The sequence below is a fragment of the Mchenga conophoros genome, linkage group LG12, assembly GCF_057382185.1.
Source record: "Mchenga conophoros isolate Kocher_MC1m ecotype Shallow Benthic linkage group LG12, M_conophoros_male_GT1.1, whole genome shotgun sequence".
NCBI classification, from domain to species: domain Eukaryota; kingdom Metazoa; phylum Chordata; class Actinopteri; order Cichliformes; family Cichlidae; genus Mchenga; species Mchenga conophoros.
This window is the reverse complement of record NC_140537.1, coordinates 21,587,698-21,602,784: the sequence shown is the minus strand read 5'-3', so window position 1 is coordinate 21,602,784 and position 15,087 is coordinate 21,587,698. Positions and strand designations below refer to the sequence as shown.

General features: G+C 38.7%; 3 protein-coding genes across 3 annotated transcripts; 2 read left to right on the top strand and 1 right to left on the bottom strand.

Annotated features, from left to right (window-relative positions):
- The first annotated feature begins 980 nt into the window (after positions 1-980).
- On the top strand, positions 981-4,173 carry LOC146562610 (Rieske domain-containing protein-like). The gene is made up of 4 exons (XM_085293133.1): positions 981-1,414; positions 2,848-3,069; positions 3,175-3,209; positions 3,360-4,173. Exons 2-4 carry the CDS (start codon positions 2,874-2,876, stop codon positions 3,648-3,650), a joined length of 522 nt encoding a protein of 173 aa, XP_085149259.1. The 5' UTR covers positions 981-1,414; positions 2,848-2,873; the 3' UTR covers positions 3,651-4,173.
- A 476-nt stretch (positions 4,174-4,649) lies between these two features.
- gtf2h3 (general transcription factor IIH, polypeptide 3) lies at positions 4,650-10,218 on the top strand. Its single transcript, XM_085294515.1, has 13 exons — positions 4,650-4,872; positions 4,964-5,043; positions 5,142-5,248; positions 5,630-5,772; positions 5,863-5,925; positions 6,369-6,398; positions 6,500-6,528; positions 6,622-6,696; positions 7,364-7,417; positions 7,609-7,677; positions 7,771-7,906; positions 7,990-8,026; positions 9,877-10,218. Exons 1-13 carry the CDS (start codon positions 4,863-4,865, stop codon positions 9,944-9,946), a joined length of 903 nt encoding a protein of 300 aa, XP_085150641.1. The 5' UTR covers positions 4,650-4,862; the 3' UTR covers positions 9,947-10,218.
- A 285-nt stretch (positions 10,219-10,503) lies between these two features.
- psmd9 (proteasome 26S subunit, non-ATPase 9) lies at positions 10,504-14,635 on the bottom strand. Its single transcript, XM_085294516.1, has 6 exons — positions 14,444-14,635; positions 14,252-14,351; positions 11,839-12,032; positions 11,633-11,734; positions 11,296-11,384; positions 10,504-10,659 (listed from the first exon to the last, which is right to left on the bottom strand). The coding sequence occupies exons 1-6, from the start codon at positions 14,567-14,569 to the stop codon at positions 10,632-10,634; spliced, it is 639 nt and encodes a 212-aa protein (XP_085150642.1). The 5' UTR covers positions 14,570-14,635; the 3' UTR covers positions 10,504-10,631.
- Positions 14,636-15,087: the final 452 nt, after the last annotated feature.

Here is a 15,087-nt window from a genome sequence, read left to right as displayed (position 1 = left end):
TCATCGATGCATTTAATGTAATGAATGTAATGAATGTAAAGACTTACATGTATTAAAATTGGATTTATTTTGCATGGTTCTCTCAAGGTTATTATTCTTTGCTAGTTTATACATTATAGTTTTTCTAGCATAGTCCAGTTTAGATCAAAATGGGATATATGTGGCCCATTAACTTAAATGAGTTTGACACCCGTATAGGCAGACAAAATGTTTACACTCTGATACACTCCAATACGATTGTAAGCGTCTTCATGGTTGCTTTTAGAGATAATTGCAAGTAGAAAGATAGTGGTTTAAAGTTGCACTGTCTATAAATTAAATATACAGGTCAGTGCAAAACCCGTGATGCAATCCTCATTTCGTTATATTTAGCAAAGAATATGTAAAAAAAAAGAAAAAAGCTCTTTGGGAATCACCTTGCTGGTATCTTACCTTTGGCATTTATTTTTATTTATTTATTTTGTATATTAAACTAAAGAAATGGGAAAGTTTATATGCTTTCCAACAAGCTGCTAGTAACAAAGTGCCTAAACATACAGTTTAACATAGGTTCATTGTTAAATTGTCTGTGTAGAGAAAACACTTTCGTTAGATGCATTTATGAGTGATTTATAAGTCAGTGTTAAGTAGATTAACAAACAAAATGAAATTCCTCTGAAAACGGTCCAGTGCAAAGACTGGACTGGAAATGAGTAAAAAAGGAGCAAATTTCCTTAAAAAAAAGAAAAGAAAAAAGAATCTCCTGAAGACCGGCCGAACGACTGCCTAAGAGCACTTAAAAATCACAATAAAGTCTGGCTCCTTGGAATCAAAATATAAAGAAATGCTCAAGACATACACAAATGGGTGATAATAGACTTCTTCATCTTGGTACTTGCTTTTTATTGTATTTGTGTGAAGCTTTTTTTTTCTCAATTCAATATGCACTTGTTGTGCTATTTCAGTGTGTGCAGACTGCACTGCTGTATCATTTTCCACATTTTTTTTAATTTTCTGTTATTCCCCTATTTTGTTTTGTCTACCTCGCATGAATAAAGAAAATATCTCACCACGCAAATATACACACTAATTACGCAACAGTGAACTACTTCGGACAGATTTGCCACGAAGTGAAATGTTCTCTGAAAGTTTTTTTTCTTTTTGCTTTTGTTGCATTCTGTATAGTTTCACCTGGGACGTATTTCGATGTAACACACAACATTGGCGCTTCCTGTTCAAACCTCAAACACTCGTACATTTCTTGAAACTTCGACGTTTAGTTTACGTTTTGTAATTTCACACATGTCCAGTTTTCTCAGGAGGCCTGTTTTAGAAAGATAACGTGCTGACACGTGATCGAAGCGCTCTTCAGCAGCAACGAAAGAGACCGAGCATGACAGCCGCTCATTGACTTCACGGTGAAATTACAGAAAAGGTAATTAAACGCTTTATGGAGTTGGCGTAGAGAAATAGAGCTGAATAGAATAGAATAGAACGCGTTACTCGTTATGTGTTTCATATGTGTAAATGTGAACCTTATTAGCTAGCATATTTCTGTGTGTTTTAGTCACACAACGCTGGTTTCCTCCGTCAGGTTTGATAGATGAAAACAGGTGACAGGAGAGTATCCCTGGACAAAATTCAGACTTTTTACATAATCTGTACAAAGCCAGTCAAAGTGACAGATTATCGCTTACGAAAGGATTTACAATGTTTGTTTGTTTTTAAGTTAGTATATGAACTTTGGAAAGGAAAACAGTTTCTTCTTCTTCTTCTTCTTCTTCTTCTTCTTCTTCTTCTTATTATTATTATTATTATTATTATTATTATTATTATTATTATTATCATCATCATGTCTAACTATAACTGTACAAAAAGAACATTAGGTTGTTTACAGTGTTCATCCAAGTGACTTCAGCAATGACATCAGTCTATATCTCAAATATACCAGAATAACCAAAAACTCTTCATGGCAGTTATATTGAAATTGTCTGTGGGCAACATGAAACCAGATTTACACTTATTATTTTGATTTGGGAGGAGGTGCTGGCCGTCGGATTGGGGTCTGGAATGCGGGGCCTCCCTGCTACTGCAGATAAGGAGGCGGTCTGCTTTCCTCCACCCCTGAGAGAAGGGTTACATCTCCTGGGTCTGTGTATGGTTTGCCCCTCTGGGGCAGGGGTACCCAGACCTGGGATATAGAGTATGTTTGGAGAGTGTGAATGTGTGTACAGTGTCTATTTGTGTCTGTCTCCACGTCAGGTGAGTGCTGAGTATTTGTTTGTGTATATGGGGGTGGGAATGCATGGTTGTGTCTGCATGCGCCTGTTCGTCTGTGTCTATATGTCAGCTTGGGTCTTAGACTCCACCTCTCTGGGAACATCTCAGGCTCTCCGAGGTATGGAGACTTATCTCCCCTCACCACACTCCCTGCCAGTGGCTGATGCCCTCAGACGTTGGTGTATTGGTGGTTCTTGGTGTCTGGGGCTGGGCGCTCATGTATGTACCGGCTCACTCCTGGTGGCCGATTGGCGGGGCCTGGTGCCTGTGGCTCAGCTGTGCCCCTTCCGGGGGTGGGGCCCTGAGGCCCGGTGGCCAGAGGACTTTTAACTGTATTTTCATAGGTTTTACAGCTTTTCCTTTGGATAATTCATACTACTCTGAAGAAAGTAGTAGGTAGACAATTAAGTGACTTTACTTGTATGAAGACATCCGAGGGGTTCTATGTGTAGTTATAAAAAGAGACAGACAAACACTGTTTTTTTGTGTGTTTTGTAACTGGAGTGTAATAAGCAATCCACATAAAATAAGAAATTAAAGTGATCTTTTTGTTCTTTTCATAAGCGTAATCTTTTTCATTTTATTCAGAATATCAGCTATAAGAAGAGATCAACATGTCCTCTGAGGACGAGATGTCTCAGACTTCTTCTGCCTCTTCCTCCTCCTCAAACTTGTCTACCTCCCACTTCATTGGAAAGAAGGAGGACATTGTCAAAGCTGGCCGTGTGACAAAGCTGGTGAACGGATGCAGAGATGTGCTGGTCGTGCATCACCAGGGGCAGCTTTATGCAATGGACGTGCACTGCTACCGTAAGTACTGCTTCTGCTGAGATAATCCATAGTACATTGCAGAGTATATGTTCTTCTACGGCTCGTCGTTGATGTCCATAATGCCACGTTTTTTTTCACGGACAGATTCAGGTGGTGCTTTACAGTATGGAGACATTGAGGTGAGTTTTCTGCTGTTTATTCTGATTACTGGTGTATATTAAGAAAATCAGTCACCTTTTGACTCGTTTACTGTAAACAGCTGTGCATAAGTCTGACACTCAACCTTTTCTGTAATATCTAAAAAATCTTTTGATCTGTGTTACCTTTAGGAGTTCAATGGACGGCTGTGCATCGTGTGTCCTTGGCACAAGTACAAGATCACCCTCGCAGAGGGGGAATCGCTTTACCAAGCTGTGGACGACCCTACAGCCAAACCGCTGAGGACTTACTGGCGCTCCAAGGGTGTCAAACAGCGGGTTCATAAGGTCACTGAGGTCAACGGGGATGTGTACGTGACGCTCAATGACTCCGGCGAAGCCATCGAGTCAGACGTCTACCAGACTGAGAAATACAGGCGCGCTTCACTCAAAGCCAAGCCGAAAGCCAAACCCAAGATATAACCTTTAATGCTTCAGGGACAATTTAAGGAGCTTTGCTCGTCTTCCATCTGACTCTCTGATCTTGTAATAATATAGAAAACATGGTGTTCTGCAGACGTGCATACAATCAGTAAATGTCTGGCATGGTGACTCCTCAGGAACATCTCTATTTTGAAGCTGATACAAACAGCTGACCAATACACAGTTTGTTTTTAGTTATATTTTCTAAATTACTGTTATTTTTAAACAAAAATAATCATTGTGTTTCATTATAACTTTATATGTGAATTTTTATAATTGTTGTTATTATTATCATTGTGTTTTTATTGTATTTATTTTTTTCTTGTTATTAAACTACCTTAATGGGGATCAATTTTTCCAGAAAAAATGGGACAGTGTGCAAAAAAAGCAGAATGTAATGATTTTGAAAATCATTGAAACATTAACTATTTAACTCAAAGTATGATGAAAAATAAAACATGCATCGTCTAATCTTATCTGTTATGCAATAAATAACACAATTTTAAAATGATTCAAGACTGTAACTGCTTATATTGTGAAATCTACAGCAGCAGCTTCTCAGGTAATCAGTTCAATTAAACTGATAACCCCCTGTCGTGATACTGCTGAATTTTATATATATAATATATAATTTTCTGTAAAAGATTTAAAAACTTAATGTGTTGTTTCTTTCTAGCACATGAACAGGATGACGATCTGAAGCTTGCAAAGAAATATTAGAATTAATTTATAGATGGAATTTCCATCCATAAATGTATTTTACAGACCGCCCTGCCTCCCGCCCTATGGCAGCTGGGAAGGGTTCAAGGGGGCCTCTAAATTGGATGAGCAGAAGATAAGGGATAGATGGAGAGATTTAAGAACGAAAAAAGGGTTGGTTTATATGACCATGAATGTAGAGAATGTATAGACCTAAGAATTTACGCTACAGCAAATGGGCGCTAGGTGGCAGCAGTGTGCCGGGCGTCTGTAGTCTGCTATGAAAAACCACAGAAGAAGAAAGAAATCGTTTCCTGGAGACGCCAGCGGTGTAAGTGATGAGAAATAATGTGCGTATCCCTGCATATAATTGTTTTTCCTAAACTATCTGGACTTTAATACGCTCCTAGCTGTCTGCAGATTGTTTGAAGTTTACGATAAAGTATGAGCACTAAGAGAAGATAGAGCAGCAGAATAGAAGCCATCTCTTTTTCAAGACAATAATCCGCCGTGATGGCATCAGGTATGTAGCCTGGCTCATAATGAGTCTTTGCAGTATTTGTTTTGTACACTCAGGTGCTTTTTGATGAATCTCTTTCAAAAATGTTGCCTAGAGGACGAAATCAACCTCCTGGTGATCGTCGTGGATGTAAACCCCATATGGTGGGGGCAGCAGGCTCAGCGGGATCCACAGGTATTAGCTGTGATGTCTGTGGTTACTCTGACTCATTAAAGTTTTTCTGAATGTCTCTGATGCCAAACAACGCTCCATGTACCCCTGTGTCCGCCCAGTTCACCCTGTCCAAGTGTATGGATGCAGTCATGGTGATGGGCAACGCTCACATGGCCATGGCTAGGACAAACAAGCTGGCTGTCATTGCTAGCCACTGCCAGGGCAGGTAATTTCATACCATAGTTTCACTGGGTTTTACTGCACAGAGGAATTTCTGAGGTCCACACACAGGCTTGTAAACCATATTAAGAGGAGAATCACCATCATGTGGAAAAGTATATTATCTGTCAGTTCTTGGACTTAAATATTAGGACATAAAAAACAGCAGTCGTCTTAAAATCAAGGAAATACAATATCAGATGAACAAAAACTGTTCATCTGTTTGCAGTGCAAACAGATTATCAGTTTAGCTGGTGGGTGTGGAATCCAATATGCTGGTCTGAGTATTTCTTCCACTAGTTTCAGTTTCCAGGAATAAAGTATTGTCTGTTTAATGTTTTGCTGCTGTCGCTGCTCATACGCGCTTTTCTCCCACTCACTTTTTCAGTCACTTCCTGTATCCCAGTAAGAGCTGGAGTGGAGAAGACGGTGGTGGCAATGATGTATCCTCAAGCGGAGATGGAAAATATGAACTCCTGTCTGCTGCCAATAACCTTATTGTCGAAGAGATCAGGAACATAATGTCAAAAAGTAAGCGTGTATTTACGAGGATAAACTCTTAGGTATTTAAAGATGTTGTACAATGCTCCCTAAAATTCAGTGTATCTCACATGATTTCAGTTGAAGTGACGGGAAATTCAACAGATACTTTGTTGGCCGGATCCCTCGCCAAAGCTCTCTGCTGTATCCTTTTCGTGCAGACTGTTTTATCATTTATGACATACTGTGCAATAATAAACAGTGCATTCAGTGCACGACTCCACAGAATCAGCCAGGAAGTGTAAGACAGGTGCTGGAAACTGTAAGCAGATATTTATATTTATAGCTTTTTTACAAAATTACTGTAATTAATGTCAAATGGGCCTACATATATGTAGGTAGTGCAGGAAAAATATTGTTAATCTTGACTTTAGAGGACATTTAGTGTCTATTTTGAAGAGAAATAGAATGCTATCACTTATTTAATCTTTCTTTTTTGCAATTTTAATTTATATGCCATCGTCGCCCAGAGAATTTGTTTGTGTTGCAGAACGTATGTGATGTTTTGCTCTAAAGTTAAATATCTATAGATTATTTATTTTCCACCAATATTATTTACTTTTTCACCTTAATCCTTTAATATATAGATATTCACCGGCTCACGAAAGAGCTGGAAGGTGATTTAATCTTTATACATGCTTAATGCCAGTTATTGAATGAAGTTTTCCATTTACCCTGCTTTAATGTGTATATATATATTTTCTCTCTCTTTTTTTAGTTGGACAAGAGATTAAATCAAGAATACTGGTAATGCCCAAATGTTCAAATATTATGAATGCTTTTGTTTAGTTTTTTTCCCCACCTGACTTTGACCCCTCTTTGACGCTTTGCACTGTATAGGTGGTAAAAGCAGCTGAGGACTGCGCTCTCCAGTACATGAACTTCATGAATGTGATTTTTGCTGCTCAGAAGCAGGTAGAATATTAATAGATCATTGTCCTGTATTAACACTTAATTACCCTTTACTTACTACAGCAACTGCTGTAGATGAAAAGTTGGACCTAAAGATGCTTATAATGAAATGCTGTGTTGAAATAAAATAGTTTAAAACTCCCAGAAATAAGTAAAGCTGTTGACACTATATATAAAAACATCTGCTATCACTTAACATCCAAGTCATTTTCATGCTGTTTTTAAGAAATATCAACCACTAATCCTTCTTTATTACACATAGAAGCCAAAATTTACAAAATAGAGTTAAATGTTTTATTCATTATGACCCAAACTAACCAGCTGAGTCCATAAATTCAACAAGACCGTCTTTACAGAGGTAAAGCTTGAGGAGCCGTTTTCCCATTGACTTCTATAAGAATGGAAGTGTTTTTGCAGCCAGAGCAGTCGCCACCTGGTGGCCATTAGAAAGAATCCAGGTTTAAGGCACTTGACTTTTCAAACCTGGGAGCCTTCTTCACCTATTATACTATTTATGATATCAACTGAAGTTAAACTAAGCCCAGGTTGTACTTGTCCTGTAATACCAGTTTGTAATATAAAATGGTTCAGTGAGTCAGCGTAATCTTTATTTAGGTAGAAAGGTAAAAATGAAACGCTAAATTTAAAAACGTTTTTGTGTTTTAAACAGAACATCCTGATAGATGCCTGTGTGTTGGATTCAGACTCTGGTCTCCTTCAGCAGGTAAATTCTTATAGCTCTGTAAGGACAATCACCACTTTGCAGTTTTCCAAGTATTTAAGAAAAGTACTTTGTCTTAACACAAATATTTTTCAGTGTATTAACATCTTTAGTGCGAGGTAGTGTGGTGATTATCATGTGATGTGATGTGTGCCCTCTACCATGCTATCGTAACCGTTATATACTCATTTCAGGCTTGTGATATAACTGGAGGATTGTACATGAAGATACCACAGAAAGTCGCCCTTGCACAGTATCTGTTGGTGAGAGTGCAGTACAGTTTCACACGCATTAAGAAGAATGGGGTTGGTTTCATTTGCATCTAACGACAGCTGTTTTTGTTGTCTTCTGAGCAGTGGGTGTTCCTGCCTGACTCTGAGCAGCGGTCACAGCTGGTGCTGCCGCCGCCTGCACACGTGGACTATCGAGCTGCGTGTTTCTGCCACCGTAACCTCATTGAAATCGGTTATGTGTGCTCAGTTTGTCTGTCCAGTGAGTTTGAATTGCTTAAGTCTTTATTACTGGAAAGAGCTGCAGTATGTTTTTTTTAATCAGTCTGTTTCTTTTGTTTTTAGTATTCTGCAACTTCAGCCCCATTTGTACGACATGCGAGTAAGTGTCAGTGTTTGTGGAGTAGTGCTAATACATCTACATGTGTACATTCTGTACACTTATTTCCATATTAGGGCTGCCACAAGCGATTATTTTGATAGTTGACTAGTCACCGATTATTTTTGCGATTAGTTGACTAATCAGATCACGCGTCCATTGGACGTACAAAGTACAGCTTATTGCACCAGCAGCATCTGCTCTTATTTAACTATCATTAGCTATCATTGGAGTTTATTAAACGCAGCCGTCTGCTCCTTGCTATCTAAAATATAACAGGACACCTTAGTATATTCTCCAGCATCTCGCTCTTCTGATAATCAGTTGTCTGCTTGACGTTTATTCAGCTGTGTAAAAACTATAACTTTAATCTCAGCCAAACCGATTTACTCAGAAACAAATAAAATACTGAAAAAGGCCAAATAATAAAATTTGTAAGTGATCTAATTGACTTGTATATCATGTTTAGCCTTAGTAGCGAAAGACAGCGGGGGGTTTGAAAACGATTGCTCTAGTGAGCCTTGAACCCCGGCTCGCTATCGAGCTGGTGGGTAACAGACGTCTCCGAAAACGTCGGAGCGCTTTTGAAAATATGTGGTGTCTTCATAAACTGAGCAGATATTTGAGGTTTACACAACTACATCCTCGCCTGAAAAATGTTAAACGTTTATTTTGTGCCCCAGAAAGAATAATAAGAGTAATATTAAAACTAACTAGCTGCCGCCATTGTTGGAAACTGAGCAGGGCCGCGCTATGAATTCTGGGACACAGCTTCTTCTTCTTCGAGGTTTAACGGCAGCTGGCATCCTTCTTCATGCAGCGCTGCCATCTTCTGTCTCAGTCCGTTATTACACTCTTGAACCCTTCTACTTATTCCTGCGTCTTTTGGGATCTTACAAAGCTTCAAACGACGCGTCGACTATTAAATTGGTCGTCGACGATTTTGATAGTCGACTAATCGTGGCAACCCTATTCCATATGTCTTTGAACATTGGCTTTTTCAAAAATATTTTTTGCCTCTGTACAACAGCACAGTGGATTTGTATCAGGTCTGAAGTGCAGACTGTTTTAATTCAAGGGGTCCAAAAAATATTACATTAACTGTTCAGCAAATACAGCCCTGTTTATATACAGTCCACCATTATGACAAGGTGATGCCTGTTTCCCTGTTATTTCTTGACAAATTAAGGAGAACTTTCTTTGGATAGATGAAACCACGGTTAACTTGTCCAAGAATTATGGGAAGTGAAAAGTATGGAGGAGGAGTGAAACAGATCATGATCTGGAGCATACTATTTATCTGTTAAAAATATTGGAGGCAGTGTTATGGCATGGACATGTATGGCTCCCAGTGGAGGCAAGCCAATAGTGTTGATGCTGTGAATGCTGATAACCGTAGCAGGATGAACTGTGAAGCGTGCAGGTCTATACTCTCTGCTCAGCCAAATGCTGAGTTTCACAACGCAAATGGATAATGACCCAAAGCATACTGCAAAAGCAACCAAATAGGATATTCTTAAATGGCTGAATCACCTCAACTCGATACAATATGCTTTTAGCTACTAAAACCAGAGACCCACAAACAAGCCTGGGTGAAGGCCTAGCAGAGCATCTAACAAGAGCAAAAGGAGCATTTGATCCACTGACTGCAAAGGACCTTTATCCAACTATTGAAACTAACCTTATGTGATGTTGTTAGTTTGATCAGTTCATTTTAGGCACCTGAAAGTGAAGGGCTGTGTATAAAGAAGTCTATAATAATTAAACAGTGCAAAATTTTATTTAAACACCTTAAAGCTTAAAGTCTGAACTTCAACTTCCATTTAAATCATGTATTGTTTTTTTCTTTTTAGGACTGCCTTCAAAATCCAGCTACCACAGATAGTCAAGCCCAAAAAGAAGAAACTGAAACAACCAATGTGATGGGGGATTTTTTTGTGTTTGTTTTCTCATACTAATACAGTGAATTTAAATATACTTGTGAGGCAGTATAGCCTTATGGACATGTGGAGTAACACCGATTGTCTTCATGTTCACCGAGGCTGGTACTCATGTTTGTAAAAACATAATTCAGACATGACTGAAAATAAGTCTCGTTTTCTTCGTCTTGGGTAAAAATCACTCACCCAAAATTAAAACAGACACCGTTTTGTTATGATTTCATTATTTTTACATTAAAAAGACACCGTAATAAACGTATGTTTTTGTTTCATTTTTACAATAATCGTAATAGTGCTGTCTCCATCGTGATCTCAGAAAGGTTTGGGTGTTTTTTCTCCACAGAGTTCAAAATAAGCCTTTATTAACAGAGGACTGCAAATCACGCATGTGCTCACAGTCAGCTCATCATCACTTCAGATAAATAAGTGTCCAGCTGTGCTCCCAACAGGAAATCAAACACTGAACACCATAAAGCTGCTTTTTAAACACACAGAAATCTAATCAAGGTTCAGCTCCACACTCAGTAAACTCAGCATGACTTCTTGAACAGAGGTGCTTTATTTTCATACATCCTGTTCTGAAAACTGGAATAAGGGATATTGTTCCAAGTTCCCATAAAGTAGTGAAAAAGCCAGAGAGAGTTTTCAAACTTTAAGTGTTAGGGTGATCATCGCTGAACTGGAACGATGTTACATCTGAAAAATACAAAAATCAAGAATAACTTTTTACTTCTTATGGACATGATATGATGAATTTTAAGTATGTGTACTAAAAAGTGTTTTACTAGTGTCACTACATGGCAAATTGTAGAAATAATATGCCAAGAAACAATTTTTCAGCATTTTCTTGGCATTGAGGGCATCACTTGTTTTTGTTTCCAAATATCTATTAATCTCCAAACTCGTACAACTCAGGAGCTGCATCCTCTGAAGGTGTGCACTACATAGGACACAAAGCCCACACTGAGCTGCAACTGTGACAGCAGCAGAGGTAGAGTAGTATATTTTTGAGGGATATGAGGGTGAGAGAATAAACCACAGTATTTCAGATGATGCAAGAAAATTAATTATTCATTCATTCATTCATTCATTTTTAAATTTGAAAACTTCTCACAGCCCCGAGCAGGTGTTGGATTTTATATCCAGTAAAAATTTAGAATGGCGTTTTCCCAGATGATGTGATAGGACACAAACTTCGTTGGCAGCATAGAAATGGGAGAGACTTTGCTACAGTGCTGCAACACGGTCAGCCTTTAAAGGATGCATCCCCTGAGCTGGGGGAGAGCTTGAGTCTATATCAAACATGTCATTTTACCACAGTCGTGCACTCACCCCAGCAAACCTCTGCCTGACCACCGCTGTGGAGTCAGGCTCATCTGAACTTTCTGGCCAGCCCGGATCACCGAGACGTGCAATGGTTTCTGCAGAGGAATGTCAAATTACAGTTTGCAGACTCAAATAACAACAAGGGAGATGCTTTTAAGAAACAAAAACAAAAAATCAAAAATTGCATTCTCTCATTATGACAAAGTTAAATACAAATGAAATTATATGCAAAGTATGACTTCTTATGCATCACAAGCTTCATGCATCAACAAAAATAAACTGTAATGGAATATTAAGAAATGAAGTTTGATTAATTGCCCATTGAGTTTTCTGTGGTTCTTACCCCTTCACTGTGTTGCACCACAGAAGCAATATTCTGGAGGTTCTGAAAGTTCCCTGAGTTCACAGAACCAAACTCGATCAGCTGATCACCGACTCGGAGCCCCTTTTAAAAGAAACAATCACTAAAATTATAGGAGAACCCCCCCAACAATGTTTTGCAGTACAAACTGAAAACAGCTGCTAGCTACAAAAGTTCACATCACTCACAGCTCCACAGGCAGGTGATCCTTCTGTCACAGCATCAAGCTGAGCAAAAGGTGGAGGCAGCGTAACCTGATGTTCCATTGCCTCCTCCTGGGCTTCTGCCTCATCCTGTTCCCGCTTGGCTTTCTCTCGAGCATGCAACTTGTGTAGGGCTTCTTCTATCTCCGCCATGATGGTCTTGTGATCGTTCTGTAAACCTGAGTATAGAATAAATATCTTAATAGGGTTAAAACCAATCTGAAATCAAAGAAATATAATAAATAATAAGTATACATTAAAACATTAAATAACATATTAAGTAAACAAAAATATATAATATACACCCAATAGCCACTTTGTTGAAGACATCTGTTCAACTGCTTGTCAATGCAAATACCTAATCAGCCAATAACATGGCAGCAGCTACACTAAATGTAGCAGGGAGGCTGGTCTGAGTCTTTTAGAATCTGCTGAGATTTTCTCAACCAACCATCTCTAGGGTTTACAGAGACTGGTCAGAAAAACAGAAAATGTCCAGTAAGTGGCAGTTCTCCGGGTGAAAATACTTTGCTGATGTCAGAGGTCAGATGAGAGAGAATGGCTTCGAGCTAATAGGAAGGCAACAGTAACTCAAATAACCACTCGTTTAAGCTATGCTGGAGTATCTCTGAACTCACAACATCTGGAACATTGAAACATATGAGCTACAGCAACAGAAGACCACACAAGGCGCTACACCTGTCAACTAAGAACAAGAAACTACAGCTACAATCGGGAGGGGCTCATCAAAATCAAACAACAGAAGATTGGAAAAATGTTTCCTGGTCTGATGAGTTTTTCATTTCTGCTGCAACAAAAGCACGAATCCACTGCATCAGCAGTTCAAGTAGATTATGGTGGTGTAATGGTGTTGGGGATATTTTCTTGGTCCACTCTGGGTCCTTAGTACTGAGTGAGCATCATTTAAACTTCCCACCCTACCAGAGTATTGTTGCTGAACATGTTCATCCCATTTTTAGCACCTTGTTGAATCTATGCATTGAAGCATTAATGCAGCTCTGAAGGCAAAGGTGGGTGCAGTCTGGTGTACACTCTGGCAAGTGTATTACATCTTAGAAAAATAAATGGCATTTAAAATGCTTACTACATGTATTTAAAACCAAATAGAATTATCTGTTGGTGTCATCTTTAAAATATTTTAGTGACCATTAACATGTACTTTTGTTTCATCATGCCTTGGGAACGTAGATAAGTTATCTGAAATACTACTTTAACTTTTAAAAACGCACCGCACACGTGGTGTGTGCGTAAATTATGAGATATCAGTTTGTGCTTTGATAGCATACATCAGTTTTTCTGCCACACAACATAAAGAGACATTATCTGCCACCAGAGATGGGCAGTAGCGCGTTACTTGTAACACGTTACTGTAATCCGATTACTTTTTTCAAGTAACGAGTAAAGTAAGGGATTACTATTGCAAAAAAATGGTAATTAGATTACCGTTACTTTCCCGTAGGAACGCTGCGTTACTGCGTTACTAAAACCGTGGGTTTTTTGCAAGAATGTCTCATGACAGTGACGTAAGCAAGTGCCACGTTTGTGACAACAGCTGTATGCAGATCAACAGTGGATAATATATCGAGTACTGACCTTACTTTGAGTTTGATTCCATAAAAAGTGACAAAAACATTAGCGTCTGTTGTGCGTGGGAAGAAAACTTATTTTTACAGCGAAAAAAAACCCCTAAACCTCCAAGCAAGCACCGAGTGCGCAACGACGTAATGGGAAACTCACAGAGAAACTCGCGGATTCTTCCACTGACTGCCGCAGCACACCTGCACCAGGGTAAACCTCCGCCTACCCGACTCCTGCTTTACAGGTGAAAATAGAGCAAAAGGAGCGCTAGTCTTTGATTTATTTTCTGCTGTGTTTTACTTGCATCTATTTGAAAGAGTGAGTGTAAACACACACACAAAAAGAAAAAATTATGTGCTGGAATGTGCAGAAAATAGGTTTAAATATTAAACAAATTTCTTCCAGTCAGAGAATGTTGCATATAATTTAATTTTTGCTTGATGCATAAAGTTAAAAGATTAAAACTAATAAAACAAGTTTTAAAAAGGGACTTTTCCATTTGATTACATTTTGTATGATGGATTATGCAGAAAAAGTAGAATTGGGCTGAAAGATCTATCGCTTTATCACCTATTCAGGTTGTAAATCGTGTTTTTAAAAAGTAACTAAGTAATTAATTACTTTTGAAAATAAGTAATCAGTAAAGTAACGGGATTACTTTTGGGGAAGTAATCAGTAATTAGTTACTGATTACTTTTTTCAAGTAACTTGACCAACACTGTCTGCCACATAGTCAAACACGACATGCGTGTCTCCAGCTGTCAGGGAAACCACTGAAAGCAAACAAACTGCTGCTCACATGAAATGTTGTGCCTAGCCGTCCTAATCTGGTACAGATTAACATCTGCTCGTGGGTAACCCTCCGCATCCACCAAAGAGTCTTCAACTCCGACCCCCTGCTGTAAATAAAAGTAAACAAAGGCGATTAAAAAAACCTTACTGTGACTTAGCTTTGTGCTACGTTTTGCTAATAATATGGTCGCCGACTTACGTCTTGTAGGACATCGTAATACGCCTTTATCTGCTCTTCAATTTCATCTTTCTTCTTGATGAGGTTTTTAACATCATCCATTGTTATTTCGGAGTTTACAGGAATGTTTTCATCTGTCATCTTCATGGCTGCTCCAACTAGTGCTTCCGGTGTAACGCCTGTTTCTTCTTCGCTTGTCTTTATTTGGCAGTAAAGCGCTCCGCTGCCCCTCAATGATTTGCTCGTTGTACGAAAACATTTTAGACGATCTTTAAACTGGTATTACTGCCAACAGCACAAATAATAATGAAATTACTGTTGGTCATTGTTATGGTGTCCAAAACAACTACAGCCGAAAAGCGCAGAATTAGAATGAAATAACTAATAATTTAAATGACACATATAGAATTTCTAAAAATACCTAAACTGGAACATTTAAACTTTGGCTCATATTTTTTATACTCCAGTGGAAAACACGTTCACCACTGGGTTCCATCAGTACAAAGACCAAATAAAAAACTTCCGACATCTCATACACAACAGTGATCAATGATTCTTCCTTTTGTGCATCTCTCAGCTCAGATGTTTTTGTGCTCTACCTGCTTCCATCTGAGAAGCAGAGCTGTAAGCTCTCGGGGCCCTCTTCTGTTGAACAAGCTCGTTTG